This window comes from Ranitomeya imitator, chromosome 1 (assembly GCF_032444005.1).
Source record: "Ranitomeya imitator isolate aRanImi1 chromosome 1, aRanImi1.pri, whole genome shotgun sequence".
In the NCBI taxonomy this organism is placed as follows: Eukaryota; Metazoa; Chordata; class Amphibia; order Anura; family Dendrobatidae; genus Ranitomeya; species Ranitomeya imitator.
The window spans coordinates 680,959,286-680,983,440 of NC_091282.1; the positions used below are offsets into that span (position 1 = coordinate 680,959,286).

The 24,155-nt window shown below is 44.7% G+C and overlaps 1 protein-coding gene across 1 annotated transcript; it reads left to right on the forward strand.

Moving 5' to 3' along the window:
* The first annotated feature begins 1,740 nt into the window (after nucleotides 1-1,740).
* Nucleotides 1,741-14,559, forward strand: DLL4 (delta like canonical Notch ligand 4). The gene is made up of 11 exons (XM_069730077.1): nucleotides 1,741-2,034; nucleotides 2,128-2,376; nucleotides 3,660-3,702; nucleotides 5,130-5,396; nucleotides 8,007-8,067; nucleotides 8,155-8,285; nucleotides 8,407-8,576; nucleotides 10,162-10,381; nucleotides 11,021-11,720; nucleotides 13,184-13,292; nucleotides 14,422-14,559. Exons 1-11 carry the CDS (start codon nucleotides 1,972-1,974, stop codon nucleotides 14,425-14,427), a joined length of 2,019 nt encoding a protein of 672 aa, XP_069586178.1. The 5' UTR covers nucleotides 1,741-1,971; the 3' UTR covers nucleotides 14,428-14,559.
* The last annotated feature ends 9,596 nt before the right edge of the window (nucleotides 14,560-24,155 follow it).

A 24,155-nucleotide genomic window follows, 5' to 3' on the forward strand; every position in this document is an offset into this window, starting at 1 on the left:
CACACATCATCACCCCCATTATCTCCATGGTGGACTGGTACACCAATATGGGATGAGTCCTGCACATGAAGTAATAGGGGTCTCTCTGGGGAACCTGAGGTAAATGTCAGGATGGATGAGGTGATGTGTCCTGCACATGAAGTAAAGGGGGTCTCTCTGAGGAACCTGAGGTAAATGTCAGGATGGATGAGGTGATGTGTCCTGCACATGAAGTAATGGGGGTCTCTCTGAGGAACCTGAGGTAAATGTCAGGATGGATAGGATGATGCGTCCTGCACAAAAAGTAATGGGGGGGAACCTGAGGTAAATGTCAGGATGGATGAGGTGATGTGTCCTGCACATGAAGTAAAGGGGGTCTCTCTGAGGAACCTGAGGTAAATGTCAGGATGGATGAGGTGATGTGTCCTGCACATGAAGTAATGGGGGTCTCTCTGAGGAACCTGAGCTAAATGTCAGGATGGATAGGATGATGCGTCCTGCACAAGAAGTAATGGGGGGGGGGGGGGAACCTGAGGTAAATGTCAGGATGGATGAGGTGATGTGTCCTGCACATGAAGTAAAGGGGGTCTCTCTCTCTGAGGAACCTGAGGTAAATGTCAGGATGGATGAGGTGATGTGTCCTGCACATGAAGTAATGGGGGTCTCTCTGAGGAACCTGAGGTAAATGTCAGGATGGATGGGATGATGCGTCCTGCACAAGAAGTAATGGGGGGGATCCTGAGGTAAATGTCTGGATGGATGAGGTGATGTGTCCTGCACATGAAGTAATGGGGGTCTCTCTGGGGAACCTGAGGTAAATGTCAGGACACACGAGGAGATGAGCCCTGCGCATGAAGTAATGAGGGTCTTGCTTGTTAAAGTGAGATAAACGACAGAACATATGAGATGAGTCCTGCACTTGAAGGAGTGGGGGTCTCTCTGAGGGAAAAGAAAGATGAAGGGGTCTCACGGGGAAAATACATGGTGGCTCAGTGGTTAGCACTGCAGCCTTGCAACGCTGGGGTCCTGGGTTCAAATCCCACCAAGGGCAACATCTGCAAGGAGTTTACTTGCATGGGTTTCCTCTGGTTTCCTTCCACACCCCAAAGACCTACTGATAGGTAATCTAGATTGTGAGCCCCAATGGGGACAGTGATACTATCTGGAAAGTGCTGCAGAACAAGATAGCTCTATATAAGTGAGGAACATGAATGAATGAAGGGATGTGTCATATACATTAAGTAAATGGGGTCTCTCTGGGGAACCCGAGGTAAATGTGAGGACATGAGTCCTGCACAGGCAGTATTGGGGTCTCTCTGGGGGCTCCAAAGTCTCAGGACAGATGAGGGGCTGTGTCCAGTATTGGGGTCTCAGTCTATGGCGGCCCCAAGGTCTTAGTATAGATGAGGGGCTGTGTCCAGTATTGGGGTCACAGTCTATAGCGGCCCCAATGTCTTAGTACAGATGAGGGGCTGTGTCCTGTATTGGGGTCTCAGTCTATGAGGGCCCCAAGGTCTTAGTATAGATGAGGGGCTGTGTCCAGTATTGGGGTCACAGTCTATAGCGGCCCCAAGGTCTTAGTATAGATGAGGGGCTGTGTCCAGTATTGGGGTCTCAGTCTATGGGGGCCCCAAGGTCTTAGTATAGATGAGGGGCTGTGAGCCGCGGTCAGCGCGGGCGCAGCCGTGTATCAGGGGGCGGGGCTCAGTGACAGATGGAGCGAGCCGCCGTATATAAGACTCTCCGGGAGAGCGAAGCCGCAGTTCCCCAGCCAATACATTGACGGGCTGTCGCACGGTTCGGGACAGGGGCTAGCGCGGCACACGGCATCACTCGGACTGGATTTATTGGCGGGAGTTGCTGGACACTGACTGGATAGCACCTGTTACATGACTTTTGTGTGGACCTGCTGTTGTTTGAGGAGTCCCGGCATTTCCAGCGCTGCTGTATAGGAGCTGTACCTGTCCGCTGCTTCCATATCCCGGGCGGGTGATGAAGAAGATGGAGCACAGCATTGTTTGGGGCTTGGTGCTACTGTCGCTCGGTTTGCAGCAGGTAATTGAGGGCCGATCTCTGTAGCGTCTTCCTAGGTCGCAGCGTGTGTTGCGGCCGATCTGATCGCTCGGCTCTTGTGTGTTTCTCTCTAAGGTCTGCGGCTCCGGGGTCTTCCAGCTGCGGCTGGACGCGTTTGTCAATAGCAACGGGACGTTGGCGGATGGGGGGTCGTGTGTGCCGGACTGCCGGACGTTCTTCAAGATCTGCCTGAAGCATTACCAGACTGTGGTGTCCCCGGGGCCCTGCACATTCGGCAGCGTCGTCACCCCGGTGCTGGAGACCGGCGCCTTCATAGATGGACTGTCCACACACATCAGCCTGCAGTTCAACTTTACCTGGCCGGTAAGGAGGGGGAGACGTATTTACCAGTGTGAGGAGGCAGGGCCCCCCATACACCAGGGTGAGGAGGAAGGGACCCCCCCCCCCATATACCAGTGTGAGGCAGGAACCCCCCCATACACCAGGGTGAGGAGGAAGGGACCCCCCCCCCCCCCCCATATACCAGTGTGAGGCAGGACCACCCCCATACACCAGTGTGAGGAGACAGAACCTCCCCCCCCCCCCCCAATACACCTGTGTGAGGAGAGAGACCCCTCCAATACCTCCATACACCTTTGTGAGGAGGCAGCCCCCCCTTCACCATACACCAGTGTGAGGAGGCAGAGACCCCCCCCCTCCAATTTGAGGAGATGGGGAACCCCCCCCCCCCCACACACACACACACACACACACACACACACACACACACACACACTACCATACACCTTTGAGGAGGCGGGGACCCCCGCTTCAGTGTGGAGGCAGCGAACCACCCCCTGCCATACACCTGTGTGAGGAGGCAGGGACCCCCCCCCTCCAGTGTGAGTAGGTAGAGACCCCCCTCACCACCATATACCAGTGTGAGGAGGCAGGGACCCCCATACACCTGTGTAAGTAGGTAGTGACTCCCCTCCTCCTTCTGTACACCTGTATGAGGAGGCAGGTAACTCCCCCAGATGTATGTGTTTCGGCCCCCCCGTGCGGTGCCATAGTGTGTGGTAGAAGTTTCGGACCCCTGTGCAGCCACACAGGTTACCCCATTGCTGTGTGCCCCCATATATTCCGGCCCCCTCCCGTCTGTGGCCCTGCCGGCTCCTCCTCAGCCTCCAGTGTAAACACAGCGGGTGGTATTTGTGGGTAAATAGCTGGTATTTCCATAACACCAGCCTGATCCGCAGCACTTTACAGTCAGGGAAAGTGTCGCCTCCTCCGTATACAGATGTGCAGACCATACAGGAGCAGGGACCCCCAGAGCTACTGCAGCCCCTGGACATTGTGTTATTGTGTGTCTTCCTCCTCCCCGTATACAGTAGCCTGTACCACAGTCCGCTCCCGGTCTCTGCTAGTAATAGACAGTATCCCCCAACCCCCACCATCTCCACTGAAAACAAACCAGAGGGCTTGCTTTAATTGAGATGTAAGCGGTAATACTATCTGCAATTAGATTAATTAAACTGTACAGGCGGCTGTTAATTAACAGAAGCCTTCTGAATATTCCTGCTTGCATGATTACTACTTTTCTGTTTCAGCTTATTTTTCCTATGTTGGGTTTAATAATTTGTGTTTTTGTTTTTTCTTCTCTTTAGAAAACCTTCTCTCTGATTGTTGAAGCGTTTCATAAACCTACAGGTAAATAACATGATGGAGCACTAGAGGGCGCCGGTGTCACAGCGCTCCCATAGGGTTAGGTGCTGCTAAACTTTCCTATTTATAAGGGACATCAGTAGTTAACCTTGCCCTTAACTTAAATTCCCATTTCTACTTTCAAAACAAGCTGCCGTTGGAGAGATGTAAATTTTTTTTTTTTTTTTTTTCATGGCCTTACGTACCTAATCTCCAAAACAATTGCACTTCCTCCAGTTTATTTTTGGCGTGGGAAAGAAGTCCGCTCTTTGGTGAGAAAACCAGAAGTCTGCCAAATTGTCCTGACTGCCTTTTCCTGTATTTTACACCTTTTTTAAGTTCCGCCCTTTGGAAAAGAAATAATGGCTTTTGGATGTTTTGCTGACATAGAGGAAGAGAATATTTCAACAAAACAATTCTCACATTGAAACCTTTCTTGAGGAAACAGACTTGGGCTCTTGCTCACTTTGGAGAACATTAGTCTTTTACATTAAGAATTTTTTTTTTATTTATTTTCCCAAAAAAATGCAATACCGTATGCATCAAAATATTTCTCCAAATCTATTTTTTTTTTTTTTTTTTTTTGTGAACTTTCATTAATCAGTTGTTCACATAGGATATATTAGAAAAGCTTCCTTATTTTATCAGAGAAAGAAACTACTTTCTCTTCTCTGGACTGGTCATTCATTCTCAATCCACAGCTAATATCTGCCTTCAGTGACTACAGGTTTTTTGGGTTTTTTTTTCCCCATTACTGAGCTAAAATCTCTTAAAATTATATTGAAGAAGGCGCTCGAGTCAGATGGTGCCCATAAATTTCGATGTAGAGGGGGAGGAAGAACTAGAGGCACTGTGCAGCAAGTTCTTCCTGAACATCAGTTAGTCCTCAATAGATGACATTGCTCATAAAGTTCTATGCAGAACAGTCATCCAGGAGAACTTGCAGTACAATGTCAGTACCTGCCTCTAGCTCCTCGTTCTCCCTCCCCTCTCCATAGAACTTTATGGGCACCAGCTGTCAGGTCCTATGGAGAACGTAAATGATGGTTCAGGAGAACTTGCAGCAGAATGTGTTTGCTTCTAGTTTCTTACCCTCCATAGACTCTTATAGGCACCAACTGTCATCTCCTGTCTCCGTAATCTAAAAACTGAATTGGGTGATCAGACTTGGATGTCTCTGATAAGAGATGTTACAGTTGCTTATTTTTTACATGTGCTATTTGAGATGGCGTAATCGTAGTTTTTAACAATGGGCAGATTTTTCTCCTTTGTTTTAAACTCAATCTACTGGAACTTCCAAAAAAAAAAAAGCGGTGTTGTGAAATGGGTGACTGTAAAATCCATTGTAAAGTGAGGCTGCCAGACTTCCTATGTGCTGCGCGTGCTTCTCTGAAATACATCTGCTAAGATGCCTGGTTCTTGTTTTTCCACAGGGGCTAATCAGAGGGAAATTTTGGTCAGCGATTTTGTCATCCAGAAAACCCTTAATGTTGGCGAAGCTTGGTCCAGTGATCTGAAGATGGGGAAACGAAATACCCAGCTGAGATATTCCTACAGGGTCATCTGCAGCGAGCACTACTACGGGGAAAGCTGCTCCCGGCTCTGCAAGCCTCGCGACGATCGCTTCGGACACTACGTCTGTGAATCCGACGGCAGCATTTCATGTCTGAAAGGATGGAAAGGAGAATACTGCTCGAAACGTAAGGCTCGGGAACACGTCTACCACTGTCCCCGCACCAGCGTGTAGTAATCGCCCAGTAGAGCAGCACTGGTGGGACACTGGCATTGTAATGCTGGATGCTATTCACCTCCAGTAATCGCTTATACATTCACCCTGTAATTGCTGAATAATATATCGGCGTTTGACTGTAGCTCAGAGAAACCTTATGCTCCGCCAGTTCTTGCTCCAAAGCCCAATTTGCCACAGACAATTTAGCATCCTTTATGCCCTCGAACACCTGCCAACACTGGAAGCTTGTCATTAGTCCCATGATAAATCTCCAATCTGTAGCTCATTCAGCTGTTCATTACCCGAAAAAGAGAAAATAAATGAAAGGGTCTAGAAATCAGGATGGTTTGTGTAATGACGCGTTCTGCCCCGAGTCCTCCTATTCACACACAAGAATGAGTCCTCATTAACCTAATGAACCACTCGCTTCTACAGTTTAATATCCATGATCTTATGTTCTCGTATGATATGGAAACCATGAGAATTGGCCAAGAGGACGCAGTGGCTGAAAATCTTAATAGTGCAGGAGTTTAGTCTCCCAGGTTTAAGGAGTATTAGCTAGGCTCGCGTAACTATGAGTTTGTTGGGTTTTTGTTTTCATAGTATTTGGGTTTTTTGCCACTTTTTTTTTTGTATTTTATTTTTTTTTTCCATGCACTTTGTCTTACAAAAATATATATTTATTATATACCCAGATCATGCAGTGTTGACGTGCTGCCAACATCTGTCTGTGCCATTTTATGCTTTGCTGGCAATTTTGCAAACCACCGTGCAGATGTAAAATCGTAAATGAAATTGAAAAAGTATATTTTATTAATAAATCTGCAGCTTTTTTTGCAAAGGAATTCTCTAGCTTTTTTTTTTTTTTTTTTTTCTCCGTACGGACGTGGTTTCAGGGATTGACTTGTGCTTGTCCCTTGCCTCCAGAACAAGAGATGAGAATGAGAATATGCCCTGGTTTGCTAGCAACAAACATGTTTTTTATCAAAACATAGGAGTGGGGTGTAATGACTGCTGGATCTCTTCCTTCATGTCATTCGCCAGGCACTTACTACTGTATACCTTCAGTCAGTTTGCACTTTGTGGGGCTGGCCATACAGGGTTAATGGGGGGGGGGGGGGGGGGGGGGTGTGACAGTTTATTTCTCCATGGAGGCTGCTAGCAATGAAGTTATAGTTTGTGGACTAGGACCTATAGTTATTTTTTTAACCCCATAATGACCTGATTCATGGGCACAACTTTTTTTTTTTTTTTTTGTAAAGTTAGGATACAACAGAAGGGAAACTTTCTTTTGTTTTTTTTTTTCCTTCCATGTTCTCTAGCGTTGTACATAAAGCATGCCAAGGCTTCCTCAGCGTTATGATCATTTACACGTAATCGCAGGGCACAAACAGGAAGTGGACACAGGACATTTAACGTACTCCGTATATCGCTCACATAATGGTGGCTTTAGAGCTGTCTGCAGAATACACAGCGCCCCCCATTGACAAGAGTAATGTGTGCACTCCAGCAATGGCCCCACTCAAACATGACATCTGAGTGATGATCTTTGTTATTTAGTTCATAAGAGTCTGCTTTTAATATCACCCGCGTTCTGCTACACATTTTACAATCACTTGTCCACATTTGGGAACTTATATTTTTTTAATGCATGCGATTTCCTATTCCAGCTGTTTGTGAAAGCACTGGGGCGCAGTGAATGTGAACGATTTGCCATACAACCTCCAGTCGTTCCCTTCTCCATGGACGTGTGCGGTCAGTGCGCTGTTTGCGACGTGCTTCTGCCGCTCAGGGGTCAAGTGTAATGTCTCCTGGCCGGGTGACTTGTGCTGCGCGGCACGCGTTGTTGTTATCCTTGACATTAGAGAACAGCTGTAGTGAGGAGGGAGAGAAGCGGCCACAATGGGAGCAGCTGTTATCTCCTGAGACTGTGGATCAGGGTGGACGGGCTGTTGTTCAGAGTCACCCAGGCATTAAATGAGGTCCTTGTAAGCAGCAAAATCCATGTCACACACTGGGGCTTAACAACAAGGGCGGCAAAGGAACTGTCTGTTCCTCTGGTCTGACAGCCTGGTGCTCAGGTGTATGGTGAGAGGACTGATGTGGGGACCTCAGGGGTGCACGTGATGGCGCTGCCAACCAGATGCATTGTACTTCTGTATAGGAAACTAGAAAATCCAACTTTTTCCCCATAAGTTTCCGATTTTACTCCCAATCTGCTCTATAGAATTCTTATCCTGTGAAATTAGTTGTCATTGATCAGATAATCCAACTGTCTTGATTATGCAGCCCTTGCTTTTGGGTGCCAAAAAAAACCCAAAAAACTATCATCTTCCACTTTCCATAAAACTAGTCCACCACAGGCTAGGTCAACATGCTGGACAATTAGATAACATAAAGGGAAAAACAAAAAAAATGGCAGACTGGATGCAAAATGATGTGTAACTTATACACTATTTGTCTACTCCTGCACCCCTCCTGGTACAAGAAACATGATCTGCCTTCAGCAGTGTAATGTGAGGAGCTGAGCGATTCTGTGATGGATGACATTAACCATGGCCAATATTGTATGTTTCCACAGCAATATGTCTGGATGGGTGCAGTGAGCAGAATGGCTTCTGTAACAGCCCCGGGGAGTGCTCGTGAGTATTAATACCATATATATTTTAGAGAATTGTCTTATTTCTTGTGCATTATTATATTCTTATTGTCTAAAATGGCCATTTCAGTTGTCGTCCTGGCTGGCAGGGTCGTTACTGCAACGAGTGCATTCCTCATAATGGATGTAGGCATGGGACATGCCAAATTCCCTGGCAGTGCACCTGCGACGAAGGCTGGGGCGGCCTTTTCTGCGATCAAGGTGAGCATGCTTGACTGATATCTGCATTTTGGCATTTGTGCCGCATTATCGGCATTTGCCTTTTTCTACTAAGATTATATAAATCTGATGTGAATGTTCATTTCGTTTACATTCTGTACAGATCTGAACTATTGTACTCACCATAAACCCTGCAAAAATGGAGCTACTTGTATGAACACTGGTCAGGGTAGTTACACGTGTTCTTGCCGACCTGGATACACTGGCGTGAATTGTGACGAGAAGATCAATGAGTGCGACAGCAATCCTTGCCGAAACGGTGGTAGCTGCACGGTACGTGAACAGTATAAATTGGAGTTGTTGGATATATATATGTGTATTGATCCTGCACAGGGGCCATCGTCGGTCTGCGTACATCAATTTCAAGCCATACGTTTCCAGTCGGCACTCTGAAGGGTGGTGGTGATGGGGTCTCGCATATAAATATATGAAGACCCGCACTCTTGTAAGTTGCAATTAACTCTTGACTGGATTCCATTGAAATTTCAATAAATCAATTCATATAATGTTTTGTTTTTTTAAAGGCTTCGGGGCCAAAACGTTTCATGTGCATTAATGTTTAGAAGTTTCAATGGAATAAATTCAAGAGTTAATTGTAACTTGCGTGAGTGCCGGTCTTCATATACTTTTAGCTAATATAAATGGCCCAAAAAGTAGCCTCTTTCCTTACAACAAATTGAAATATGGGTAGTCACACTGGCTGTCTTCTGGACTTGCAGCACCCTAACCAGGTTTGGGAATGTGACCTTCAGCTTGTTAAACGGAGACCGGACAGAAGTATAATATCTCTGTAATTTCCGCCTTAGGGCTCATACTCACTTGAGCGAAACTCAGATGAGTCTCGCACGGCAATACCCAGCACTGCACCCGGCCCAGAAGAGCGGAGCGTGCGGCTGCATGTATTCCTATGCGACCGCACGCTCCGATCTGAGTGCCGGCAGCAGCGCCAGGTATTAACATGCGAGACTCATCTGAGTTTTGCGCAAGTGAGTATGAGCCCTAAGGCCTGATTCTGGTGTCAGCGATTATTTCTTCTGTAGACTCCTAGATTTGTATTATCACGTTTGATCCGTGACTCATCAATTTGGACATGTGTTCACGCTTTGGTGCGGACACGGCCTCCAAATACAGATGTGAACATTGATTAGAATGTGGAATACTGACCACTGCGTGAGCCCCAACACCTCAGTCAGATATGTGTAAGTCACATGTCCTGTACATGATCTGTGTTTTTCACGTATAGAGCTTGTGCCCATTATAACTTATGGCGCTGTTCACATGTCTGTCAAAATTATCACTTTCAAGTCTATGAATCGGTCTGTTAATTTTTAACATTGCAGAGTAGTTTTCCTATTTATTTTTTTTATCACTGAACAGTCTATTCTTAATTATTTTTTTTTTTTTTTTGTTCTGAAAGCTACTGAATACCTAAAGTTCCACTCTACAGAACCAATGGTTGCTGCAAAATATCCACAATTTACTACCAAACAATACACTATATAGGGACTTCTTCTGTTGGCTTCTGCCTTAACCATAAACCAGGGTGTCCTGTCTGAGAATTCAGGATCGCCTTTCTTGTCCTTGCACTCTCCCTCGCCTCTTTAGTTGGCGTTGTAGCGTCAGCTCGTCAAACTAGAAATTCTTTTGTTTGTGTTTGCACTATCAACATGTTCCTGTGTAATGTACGGGTAAATCGAGTTTGGCATGGCTTTTATTGTTTATACATCTCAGCCGTGGCCTCACTCTTGTACTCTGATTCATAGCAAACTTTGCCCTGTGCTAATTCCTTATTAGAGCTGCCTTGTAGCAGCTACCTGCATCTTCACATCCTTATTAAATCTTTGTCTCCTGTCTCTAGGATGGTGAAAGCGGCTATGTCTGCGAATGTCCTCAAGGCTATTACGGCAGCCACTGTGAACACAGCGTATTAAACTGTGCCGATTCCCCGTGCTTTAATGGCGGCACATGTAGAGAGCGAGAAATGGGCGCCAGTTACGCTTGTCAGTGCCCACTGGGGTATACAGGTTCCAATTGTGAAAAGAAAGTGGACCGATGTATCAACAACCCTTGTCTAAATGGTATGTATTCATGGCCGCTGCACTGCCAGTGACCAACCCATAGTGTTTAGTCTTTACGGAGGCTCCATCACAGATCCTGCAAAAATCTTGTCTCTAAGATCCTGGACACCATGATGGATCCCATTATAGTCAGTAGGGTCCGACAGGCACCTCTGTTGTCCGGCATTTTGGCAGCCTGTTCTGCTGCTGTAGAGAGCCCAGATTTTTCTACTTCCCAGCATATCTCAGCCGCTCTCCGCTGTATCCATGCCCTGTGCCTGGACTGACTTTTTCCCTCCTTAGCCATGAAAGGCTGCAATAGAAATGACCTGATTATGTACCATATTTATTACATGGATTTTTTTTTTTGTCCTTTATTCATATTTCTCTAACTTTTGCTTCACCTGCTTAAGTAAATATAAAGTGTATGATGGATAGAACAAAAGAATGTATATAGAACATATTAAATTTTATATATTTTTTTCTCTCCACTTTCCACAAAATTCATAATCTGCTTGTACCATTTTGGAGTAAAAATGTCACATACATGAGGCCCATACAATTCCCATCCTTGTGCTCTGTTCTGGCGAGTTGTATAGCAGGAATCCTGCCGCCATATTGCTTGGCACACCAGTAACCCTGTGTTAATGTTTCTTACAGGGGGGCAGTGCTACATCCTCCATTACAATCAGTTGTGCCGCTGTCGCATGGGGTATACAGGCCCGACGTGTGCAGTCAACATGAATGCCTGTGCAAAGAATCCCTGCAGTAATGGAGGGACCTGCTATGACAAGAATGGCGACTTTGGATGTATGTGTCCTCCAGGATTTACCGGGAAGTCCTGCGATCTGAAAGTCAACGACGAATGCACGGTCAATCCGTGCAGGAATGGAGGAACGTGCCATTTTGTGCCTTATGAAAAAAGCACTGTTTGTCTTTGTCCTCATGGTCTGATGGGAAGCCGCTGTGAGTTCCCAGTGGATCGGGACTTTCCTTGGTTGGCAGTCTTCATGGGCGCTGGCATGGTGGGACTCCTGGTTTTACTATGCATGATCTTTATTCTAGTAAGACATTTCCGGCAGAAGCCGATGCAGGACACCAAAGCCATGAATAATTTATCAGATTTCCAGAAAGACAACTTAATCCCAGCTTCACAGCTGAAAAATATCAATAAAAAGAAGGACTTGGAAGTGGACTGTGGGCTGGAGAAATCCAATTACAAGCTCAAAAATTACCCATTAGACTGCAATCTAGCAAACGGACTTATCGGAGGGGTCATGAATGGGATGGGAAAAGCGGACAAGTTCCACAATAGTGAAAAATGCTTAGAAGAGGAGAAGTTCCCTCTCCGTCTACACAGGTGAGATTGAAAACCTACAAGTGGGCTGCATTGTCTCACTATGGCTGGGGCTACACTGTAAAAATCGCCATGTAGTCACAGCCCCTTCCCTCCAGCGTTGCCTCCTGTCACTGTAATGCAAGGACCCAAGAAGCATTGATCGGCCCTTACAACATACATGTGCATTTACACTGCTGTAAACCCCCATGAGTGTAACAATACGTGGGAAATCGAGCAGAGGCCAGTCTTTCGTAGCTGCAATAATGGCGTTGCCATAGTTAGTGGGGTTGTCGGAAAGTGTGAACACTATCCAAACGTGTTCTAACTTTACACCCTCCGTCCATGCAGAAGTGGAGGGACGTGTGACCGCTCCCTATGAAAAAGGCATTAATTGTCTATTCTTGTGGCAAGTCAATGTGAGTTCCCAGCCAACTGACTAGGTTTTACTATCTATGGCCTTTATTGTAAGGCATTTCCATCAGGAGCCGATACAGGATACAGACACTATTAGATCTGCGTTACATAAGGCACATTGGTTTCCTACATGAAATTTGCAATAGTGAAAAATGCTTAGAAGTGGCACAATTATAGAATATTTTTCAAGCTCCTTTTGCCAGTCATTCTTATTAATTAGGCTGATCATTAATTTAAAAAAAGCCATAGAAGTTGAGACTTGTAGTTCTCCATGGCTGAGCGTAGCAGGGGTCTATATTGGGTTTGCGGCAGCGAATGTGTCGGATCAGTGATGCCTCTAGACTTCCATATGTGATGTCATATTGCATTTATTTATTTTTATAGAGGACCTGTTACTAATTCAAGAGGCCAGTTTTTGCTATTTTATTCTTCCCATAGTTTTTTTTTTTTCTTCTTGCATTCACCATAATATTCCCCCCAATTTTTTTTTTTTTTTTTTTTTTTTTTTTTTTTTTGTGTAGCTATGGTTTTGGGGGGGGCTTGTCCTTAGGCTGCTCTGCATAATTACCTTGACAAGCAACGCTCCCTTGGTGAAGACCATAAAATTTAGCGCTAAAATATGTCTTTATTACTGGATCCATTTAGAAGTGTTAGGCCGGAGTCAGACTACAGCGAGATACGGCAGAGTCTCGCAGGTTAAAAACAAGCTCCGGCACTCCGGAGCGAAGCGTGCGGCTCCATGTATTGCGATGCGGCTGCACGCTTCGCTCCGGAGTGCCAGTACCAGAGCTTGGTTTTAACCTGCGAGACTCGGCCGTATCTCGCTGTGTGTGATCCTGGTCTTAGAGGAAAAAAGACACATTTGTCTTGGTGTTAGATTCTGTGGTAGGCCAAACAGGCTTTAGTGAAGACTCATCACCTTAGGAACCTATCAGGCTTCTTGGCCGTTAAAGCAATATCATAATGTGTAGAGAAGAAAAGATGGCGGCACATATTCATGGCAGCACCAGTTCTCCTGGCCATGCTAATCTCTGGACTCCTGATAATTAAACTTTTTTTTTCTTTTACAGTGAAAAGCCCCAGTGTAGAATATCCACTATATGTTCCCCAAGAGATTCAATGTACCAGTCCATTTATGTGATGGCAGAGGAAAGAAATGAATGTGTGATAGCTACAGAGGTAAGAACATCACTGCTATGGTACGATGACCAGAGGCGACGCTTTCCCTGCCATGGGTGATTAGTTTGGAATACATAGCCTCTCAGTTGACATCATCTTTATAATTGTAACAGAGTTCTTATTGCAGAAAATGTACCTTTTATATTAGCGGTAAGCAGTCAGCATTAAAGGGGTTGTAGGTGTTATTTGGTAGATTAGGACCGATCAGTAAAACTGGGCACTCGTATCGCTGTTGGAATGGAGCGCAGGGGGCATGCTCAATGACCGCTCTATTGATTCCCGGTTGGCTTATACTTTATTATTTTTATTTTTTCCTATCTGCCCTGCAGAGCATTAATGGAGCAGCAGTGCGCATGCTCAATCACTGCTCTATTCATTCCCTGTTGGGCTACACTCTACTTTTTCTAGTTGCTCCGCAGAGCATTAATGGAGTAGTGTTCAGGCATCCAACCTGAGATACATTTTGTAACTGTTAGAAGTGCTCCATTGGGAATAAATGCTCCAGTCTACTGATTAGTGCGCGTCCTAGTCACCTATTTTGTGAAAACAAGTTCTCAGCTATCCACTAGACCACTCCTTTAAAGGGAATCTGACAGCAGGTTTTTGCTATGTAATCTGAGAGCTGCATGTTTCAGGGACTGAGACCGTGATTCCAGTGATGTGTCACTTACTGGGCTGTTTTGAAACAGCAACACAATCATCGTTTTATCAGCAGGAGATTATCACTACAGGACCAGTTGTCTCGTGCCATGTAGTCTTGCTACTCTGCATAATCACGCCCACACCACTGGCAGAAAGCTACCTATCGGTGGTGTGGGCGGAGTTACACACAGCTCAACATTTTGAGTACTGCAAAATGTGCAGCATAGAACCATGATTGTATCAAAATGACAGGATGCAGACCAGCAAGTGACACATCACTGGAATCGGGGTGTCAGCCCCTACATCATGCTGCTCTCAGGTTATATAGCAAAAACGTGGTGATGTTTTATTACTGTTTGACCATTTAAAGGGAGTGTTTGTAAGTAGCTTTAATGTTAGTAGCATTAGCTCTACATACGATTTGTACATTTGGATGTGCTTTAGCCGTATTGCGCTCACTGCATGTCCATTGGTTTCCCTCCTGCAGGTGTAACTCCAAACCTCCACGTGTAACTAATGTTTTCTCAGCGCCACAAGTGGAAGGCATGCCATGTACCTATGTTTACAACCCATGACTGGAGGGGATTTACGAGCACAAAGACGAAACTTGCTGCTTTTGGAGGATCAAATAATCTGAAATGAAGGGTTAGATTGTGGCTTTGCTAGAGATGCAATAGACTTTCGATCACTAGCGCTAATGTTTAGACGTTTGATCGGCTGAATGTATCAAGACTGGAAGAAAGAGCGAAGCACAAAGAAAACATTAGACATTCTCATTACAAGCTAGTCTCTTAAAGTGTCCTTTCGATGCCTGACATTCTCCAAGACAATGTGAGGCGCTGACAGCGATGGCTATCATTTCATGCCTGGTGGATGGGATTTGTTTGCTACGCAGAATGAACTTCTTTCTATCAAGGTCCTGTTTGTTTTTTTTATTTTTTGTTTTTTTATAGAAGTGCCTAAAATTGTCCCGAGAGATTTTTACTTTGGCTAATCACTGCCTTTTTTTTAAATGTAATACCTGAACAGTATTAGGCCTTTTTTTTTTTTTTTTTTTTTTTTACTTTTTTTTTAACTGTTCACACTCCATGTCATGCAACAGAGGTGTTGGGACAGATGGACTGAAAATGAATGTGGACTTTGCTATCAAAACCCTTCCTAGTAAATGCAGCACTCAAACTTTCTAATAGTTTTCAACCAGCAACTCGTCCAAGCCTTACACTGCAGACAGCAGGTTAACGCAGCGGGCCATTCTCGTAATAATTCATTTTGCACTACTGAGATTCGTGAGTTATAGATTTTTTTTTTTTTCCCACGTCTGAGGAGAATCTAATAATTTTGGTATCTTGGAGGATTTACAGTCTTAGTAATTTATACAAAAGCATTGAATGTTCATATTTACAGATGTAAGTGTAAGGTTATTCCATTTTAACTGCAGTCTTTTATATTGATATAGTGTATTGTGCCCTTCTTTGGAATTCACATAACTTAAAGGGGTTGTACACTATTGAACATCCCCTTTTTCAATGTCCCTAATGTGCCTAGTAAAAATGACTTAAAAAAGCCAAAAACGCATATCTTCCAGATCGGCACCATCTCGTGGCACATGAGCGCTGCACGCTTCCATCTGACGGAGCTGTAAGTGCTTCAACCCATCAGAGGCAGCTGCAGCGCTTGAGTAACATGAGCGATGTCCCGAGAAGCCAGGGAACACGTATATTAAAATGCTGCAAAAAAAGCACTGTGTGAACATATACATTTTTTTTTTCTTTGCACATTAGAAACATTGAAGTCAATAACCCCTTTTAATTCTAGCTGTTTTTCTCAATTATGGGGTTATTGTTAAACTATGAGTACAAAGTCATTGGCTGCTCTAAATACAAAGGTGTTTTTATTTTTCACTTGGATATATATTTTCAGTTATCAGAATTAAATTATTTTCGTGTCGATAAGAGCGTCGGGTTTGTGTGCATATGTGTATTAGATACTTGCATAATTCATATTCATTAACTTCTTCACACATAAATTGGCGTTTGTCATGTATATCGCATATTGACATTGGTCAATTGTGAACCACAAATGATGAAAACTACTGAACTGTGACCGTGAACTTTCCTGTCTTCATCTTGTGCCTACTATAAACTGCATATTACATGGCCCAGCCTTCAAGAATTCTTTAGACAAGAGACTGTCCTTCAATAAGGGCATGTTAATACCCACCTTCTGTTATGATCTACCGTGCAACTTAAAGGGTTATTTCCAGAATTGTGCTTTTATTCATAAAGCACAGTAAATATATACTTTAATCTACAGAAAACACCTTGTGAGGTTTCTTTAGTTCATCTCTATCTGCCACGTGCTGCAGCATTACATAGTGAAGGAATAGGCAGTGCTATTCTCTAACAATACACTACTTGGCAGCAAAAAGTGTAGAATTCACCTTATTCTTCCATGCATTCTCTGCTCTTGTGCAAAAGTCTGCCCTATTTTTTTTTTTTTTTTTTTAAATCTAGTTTTCTACATTAGTATAACTGCCTGTGTAGCCATACAATAGCTGGTTTCTAGCAGTGCTCAACTCCTGAAGTTGAAGCCTTGCGCAGCCGTTTGTTGCCTGCTGCTGACAGGCATTTGCAGTTTTACAAAAAATTATCTATTGCTGCATATTCAGAAGATTATCTTCTGCTCTATGCATCCAGTTGCATTTGCCATTTCACTTCACAGATCTCTCAGCCCCATGCAACAAACATCGTTCCGCAAATCTAAGCCCGATCCACGCCCTGCAGCGTATCTCACCTTCTGCCCACTGTATAAATCCCATCCTGCAGAATTTCTAACCTCTTCACTGCATGATTTGAGCTCATCATGGTAATGAAGGAGGCTCTGCCCCTTTCTGTGGCATGTTGCCTCACAGTAGAAGCTCTGTTCTAAACACAGCAGAGCTATGCTGTCAAGAAGCCAACTGAAACTACACATGACTGACCAGGGCCAATTGAACGCCTTACAGGAGTATTCTCAGGTTATTAAATTACTTTAGATGGCATGAAAATTGGCAAGTTTTCAAGTGATTTCCTTTTTCTGTCGATCTCCTTTTATTCTCATGCTATGAGAGCTTTTATCTTGCATAGTCTACAGCTTCCTAGCACTGAGATCGATCACCAGAGCCAGACAAAATAAGTGTCCCATACTGATGTAGTAACTTGTCAGATATCAGCCTCTTTAGCCCATTGATTTCCATAAATCAGCTAGCTGCACCTTTCCCTCTCGGCTGATAAGATGTTACCAGTTCATCCATAATCAGTCTCTGGGCCCCCACAATCTGCAGTTTGCTTGCCAAAGTCGGGTGTGCTTGTTCAAAGGTCCTGGTATCACTGTATTTACATACAGAGATAAGTGTAGATTTCAGAACAAGCACTGGCAAACGTTTTTAATGTCACAGTATCATAAATTCAGTAGTAGGAAGCTGCACAGATGTGGCCTGTCCAGCACCCAGGAAGCAAGGAGACTGCAGAGCTCAGTGCTGCTGAACATGCAACGTGAGATTTCTAGTGAGGAGCTCATGTGCTAATGGAGTATCTCTGGCGTGCTCGAATACTATGTTCGAATCCCGGCGGCTACATGTCTTTCTGCTGTTAGACAATCCCTGCATATATTGTGACTGTTCAACAGTCAATCCCTGCATGTGGTGCGGCTATCGAACAGCAGCGAGACATGCGGCCATGGGGACTCTAACATGGTATTTGAGCACGCCAGAGATGCTCTATTAGCACATGAGCTCCTCACTAGAAATTACCCCTTAAAAGACAGTTCTAATAGCGGCTGGAGGACAAGTCTAGCTTGGTGGGTCATCCTTTTGGGATGCAATGTATGCAAAACAGGGCAGACTTAAAAATGGATTATATTGACACAAATTCATGAGCACATTATAAGACCAAATTGTGAATTTTGGGAATGACCCTTTAAGTCCTGTTTTGACAGCCAAAAAAAATGTTTCCTTTTTCTAATGAGTTGACCGTACAGATGCCACCTGATGTCTAGTGTAATTGTTTTTGTTTTGTGTCTTTTTTTGTTAATCTATCATTTCAATAATTTAACATTGAATCAAAAGCACTGAACTTTTTTTTATATCTTTTTATTTTGTATATAATGTATATTTATAATCGAAACAAATTTTAAATATGTTCTGTCTTGTTTTAACATGCTAAGCAAAGTTTGAGATTTTTTTTTTTATTATTTTCAAAACAAATGAAAAACCTCTTCCAACTACTTTTGACTACTGTTGTGTGTTTTTTTTTTTTTTTTTTTTTTTCGGTACCAGAATTATCTGGATGTGTGAGACTGCCCTTACCTAGTGCTGTAGATCAACTCCTGTGCATTGGAAGAAAGCAGTCATTCCGTTTTTGGATGGTAGGGGTAGATCCCTTGTCGCCCATTTCACTGGACTACTTTCTGCATCTTCAAAGTTCCTCACATCAACTACTAACTGTGAAGATGGGTTCTCTGCATCGGTTTAAGGGACCTGATGGGTTTGCTTTAGGCCCAGTTGACACGGATTTATCTCAAAGTCTGCATACTAAACTGATCACGGGTCTCCTAATCTGATATAGCCACAGACATTACAAGACTGTTAGGCCATGTGTACGCGTTCAGGTTTTTTCGCGCTAAAAACGCTATAAAAACTCATTAAAAACGCATACATTATGCATTCTATCATTTAGAATGCATTCTGCATGTTTTGTGCACATGGATGCATTTTTTTTCCGCGAAAAAAAAACGCATCGCGGTAAAAAAATGAGCATGTTCATTATTTTTGTGGCTTTTCTGCGTTTTTCCCGCAATTCTATGCATTTGGGAAAAAACGTGTCAATCGCGGTAAAAACGCATGCGGATTTCTGGCAGAAATGTCCGGTTTTTGTCAGGAAAATTTCTGCAAGAAATCCTGACGTGTGCACATACCCATAAGTTTGGGGCTGGAGACCTGCAGCCAGTCTGATCATCTTGATTTGTATATAGACCATGAAATAAGGCTTGGTTCAGACAGGCGTAAGTGGTTTATCAACTTTGGACTTTCCATGAAGTCTGACTACTTTACTGTGCAGCCATTGCACTTACAGCTCTTGTTCTGCAAAGTAAACTTCTGCTTTGCACATTAGCGTTATGTATTGTGCTATTAATGTATTTCAAAATAAGACTAAAATACACTTATTGCCTATATGCTTCATAAAATTAGCATGTTTGGGGTTGTGGCGCTAAGGGGGGGAGATATTAGGGGGGTGAATAACAGTCCTTGGTTTCCTGTTGCTTTTCCTGTAGCTTTGTCGAAAGAAAGCAAATAGGAAGCGAAAAATGCATTCCCACTAAATTCTTCTGTAGAAGCTTACAGGAAAGAATGGTGTATCCACTTGCTACAAATGAGTTTGCATCCTGAATCATGTTTTGCAATCTTCTGATTTGAATCTTCAAGAACACTGCTGGACGTGAAGTCTAGACATGCTGCAGCTGACAACGCTAACTAAAATTGTTTTTACTACATTCGTTATGCTGTTCTTGTTTTGTTTTTCCTTCAATTTCAGAATAAGACTGGTTTTCACATGCCTGACATTCCTGGTTATAAGTACAAACTGTGGTGACAACACTGGCTCAGGTCTCCTTACCGGCTGGCAAGAGTGTGTTGAATTTGAGTTGAAATATCAGTCTGTATTCAGTCCTTAGGATGCTCCAAGTGACGTACTTATCCTCTTGAAATGTGGATTCAGAAGCGCAGCTTCTCATGGAATGGGATTTATTGAAATACTTATTATGTGCCTTTTCATATGTAAATACAAAGGCTTAAAGGGGTTCTCCAGGCATATGATATTGATGACGTATTGGATAAGTCAGCAATAGTGGTAGCATTAAAGCTAGTTGCCTATAAGTGACATTGTCAATGTCAGATATGTAGCTTCAGGGCTGTAGAGCAAACTGAAATGGTGACCTTGTAAGGAGGGGTGGAGAGCCTCGGGCATGCGTACCGTACACGGCTCTCCATGACATTTTCTGTGAACTTTGGGTAGATTTACTAGGACCGCAATGCTCTGGCCATCAGCCATGTCTTGCTGGCTGCCAGCTCTTTAAACCCCCCACTTGCACTGCGAGCATGCGCAGGCTGTGTTCCCTACTGAACACTGCATGCGCATGCATTGAAGGATTACGTCCTTACGCTGGCCAGTGCCACCATGAGTACTTACACTGTGGGGGGAGTTAGTGCACGATGAGCTCCTGTCCTACAGATAGAGAACAGCGGCAGCCCTACGCAGGAATGTATATGCTTTACAAAAGGAGACACTGGGACTGCTGTGTATATACATCACATATTCTCCCAAAGAGTTGAGTGCGCTCCAGAGCGACCCAATCTTGCCCCTATTGGTCAAACAATCAATACATTTGGTTTCCAGTACCATCTCTATGCTGATGACGCCCAATTATACACTTTTTCTTCTGATATCACACCTGCCTTTTTAGAAAACACCAGTAATTGTCTCACCGCTGTCTCTAACATCATGTCCTCCCTCTATCTGAAACTGAACCTGTGAAAAACTGAACTCCTTATCTTTCCTCCCTCTATTTTAATGTACCTATGCCCGACATTGCCATTTCTGTGTGTGGTTCCACCATTACTCCCCAGCAACATGCCTGCTGCCTTGGGGTCATACTTGATTCCAAGCTTTCATTCACCCCCACATCTGATCACTGGCTCGCTCTTGTTATCTACACCTTAAAAACATTTCTAGAATTTGACCCTTTCTTACTTTCGACTCTGCAAAAACTCTCACTGTTTCTTATTCATTCTCATCTGGACTATTGTAACTCTCTACTAATCCGTCTCCCTTTTACCAAACTCTCCCTTCTCCAATCTGTCTTAAATGCTGCAGCCAGGATCATATTCCCCACCAAGCGTTACAATATCATACCTCCCAACTTTTGAAGAAAGGAAAGAGGGACAAATTTTGCGGCGCTATGCGCGCCACGGCAAATTTTAGGCCATGCCTCTGACCACATCTATTTCACAACTAGTTACACCTATATCCACGCCCCAACCACACCCATTTAGTACTACTAATCACACTGTTTCATAAACAATAATTATAAACAAAAAATATGGCCACACAGTGCTCAATACTGTATAATGGCCCCACATGATGCTCAATACTGTATAATGGCCACACATGATGCTCCATACTGTATAATGGCCACACATGATGCTCCATACTGTATAATGGCCACACATGATGCTTCATACTGTATAATGGCCACACAGTGCACCATACTGTATAATGACTACACAGTGCTCTATACTGTATAATGGTTACACATGATGCTCAATACTGTATGATGACCCCACATGATGCTCCATACTGTATAATGGCCACACATGATGCTCCATACTGTATAATGGCCACACAGTGCACCATACTGTATAATGACCACAGTGTTCCATACTGTATAATGACCACACAGTGCTCAAAACTGTATAATGGCCACACATGATGCTTCATCCTGTATAATGGCCACACAGTGCTCTATACTGTATAATGGCCACATATGATGCTCAATACTGTATAATGGCCACACATGATGCTCCATCCTGTATAATGGCCACACAGTGCTCTATACTGTATAATGGCCACATATGATGCTCAATACTGTATAATGGCCACACATGATGCTCAATACTGTATAATGGCCACACATGACGCTCAATACTGTATAATGGCCACACATGATGCTCAATACTGTATAATGGCCACACAGTGTCCTATACTGTATAATGGCCACACATGATGCTCCATACTGTGTAATGTCCCCACATGATGCTCAATACTGTATAATGGCCACACATGACGCTCCATACTGTATAATGCCCCCACATGATGCTCAATACTGTATAATGACCCCACATGATGCTCCATACTGTGTAATTGACACATGATGCTCCATACTGTATAATGCCCCCCCTCCCATCTTGTATGCATGGCTCATCTCCCCCCTCCCATCTTGTATTAATGGCTCATCTCCCCACTCCCATCCTGTGTGCATGGCTAATCTCACCCCCCCCCCACCCTAGGTGCATGGCTCCTCTCACCCCATCCCCCCCTCCCATCTTGTATGCATGGCTCATCTCCCCCTCCGATCCTGTATGCATGGCTCATCTCCCCCCTCCCATCCTGTATGCATGGCTCATCTCACCCCCCCTCCCATCCTGTATGCATGGCTCATCTCACCCTCCCTCCCATCCCATATGCATGGCTCATCTCAGCCCCCCTCCCCTCCTGTATGCATGGCTCATCTCCCCTCCCCTCCTGTATGCATGGCTCATCTCCCCCTCCCTGTATGCATGGGTGGCTCATCTTCCCCTCCCTGTATGCATGGGTGGCTCATCTCCCCCCCCCCCCTGTATGAGTGGCTCATCTCCCCCTCCCTGTATTTATGGGTGGCTCTGGCTCATCTTCCCCCCCCCCCTGTATGCATGGCTCATCGGCTCCCATTTTGCATGGCTCATCTCTTCCCCCTGGCCCCCTCCATGCATGGCTCTTCGGCTCCCCGCCGCTCCCATCTTGTATGGCTCATCTCTCCTCTCCCCCTTGGCCCCCTCCATGCATGGCTCATCGGCTCCCCGCCGCTCCCATCTTGTATGGCTCGGCTCCCTGTCCTCCTTCATCCTCATTCCTCCCCCCTCCTCCCTGGCTGGCTGTCATACTCACCTTTTCCACACCGCGCAGAACGGAATCCTCCAGCTCCACCTCTGTCCCGACTCCCGGCGCAGCACCTTCTGCCTGCGTGAGCGGTCACGTGGTACCGCTCATTAAGGTCATGAATATGCATCCATATTCATCACCTTAATGAGCGGTACTACATGACCGCTCACACAGGACGAGTTGCAGTCACTGAGACCAGACCAGGCATCGCTGGAGTAGGTGAGTATGAATCATACTGTATGATGTCTTCAAGGAGGCAAACGGGCGGGCGCGCAGGGAGGGGGTTTAAGGTGACCCCAGCTGGACTTAATAAAAAAGAAAAACTTGCTCAGCTGCTGCATCCCCCCCCCCGATCCTGCCGCCCTAGGCACGTGCCCTCAAGTGCCTAGTGGCAAATACGGCACTGCTGATGCCACTACCTTGTGCCAGTCATTACACTGGTTACCCATCCACTCTAGAATCCAGTACAAACGTATTACCCTCACCCACAAAGCACTCCATGGCTCAGCACCGCCCTACATCTCCCTTGTCTGTCTACCACCCTACCCGTGCCCTCCGTTCTGCTAATGACCTGAGGTTAGCATCCTCAACAATTAGAACCTCACACTCTCGTCTTCAAGACTTTTCACGTGCTGTGCCGATTCTTTGGCATGCACTACCCAGGTGCATACGATTAATCCCCAATCCCCACAGCTTTAAGCGTGCCTTAAAAACGCACTTGTTCAGACTAGCCTACCATCTCAACACATTAACCTAACTATCCCTGTGTTGCCCATCCAAAATTTTTACCATAACTAGGTTCCTCGTATCATGTTTTCACATGCTTTATGCATTTAATAACCCTCTGTGTCTGTACTGTTACATATTTAGGCTGATAACCGGTTCATGCAGCATTGCATGAACACCCTATTCTTACACTATGGCTGGTCCGAACAACTAAAGCAATTGTTACCATCCACCTCTCATGTCTCCCCTTTTCCTCATAGATTGTAAGCTTGCGAGCAGGGCCATCACACCTCTTGGTATCTGTTTTGATCTATGTGTTTATTGTTCTGCTGTAATGTCTATTGTATGTACAAGTTCCCTCTAAAATCTAAAGTGCTGCAGAATATGTTGGCGATATAGAAATAAGATTATTATCATTACTATAAGCAATTGTGAGAAACCACATGCTCAATGTCACCTAACAGGAAAGCAGCACCAAAGAGAAGCAGTTCCAGCCACCACCTTAAGAATGAGTTAAAGGGAACCTGGCAACCCCCCAGACGTTTAACTAAAAGAGCCAACTTGTGCAGCAGTAATGCTGCATTCTGACAAGGTGGCTCTTTTAGTTCGGGTCCCTGGCACTGCTGAAAGACTCGTTATTGAAATGTGTTCCTCATACTGTGAAATCGCCACTGGGGCAGGTCCCCCCCCCCCCCCTCCGAATCCAGACGCCTCACAGCCGTCAATCATGGCCTCTGGGCGCCGCCTCCTCTTCCTTCATTAG

Excerpts from the sequence above, each read along its gene's own strand:
- DLL4 (XM_069730077.1), top strand. The coding sequence starts at position 1,972 with ATGAAGAAGATGGAGCACAGCATTGTTTGGGGCTTGGTGCTACTGTCG. Across the intron at positions 2,035-2,127 it reads TGTCGCTCGGTTTGCAGCAG|GTCTGCGGCTCCGGGGTCTT; the intron begins GTAATTGAGGGC and ends TTTCTCTCTAAG. Across the intron at positions 10,382-11,020 it reads CAACAACCCTTGTCTAAATG|GGGGGCAGTGCTACATCCTC; the intron begins GTATGTATTCAT and ends TGTTTCTTACAG.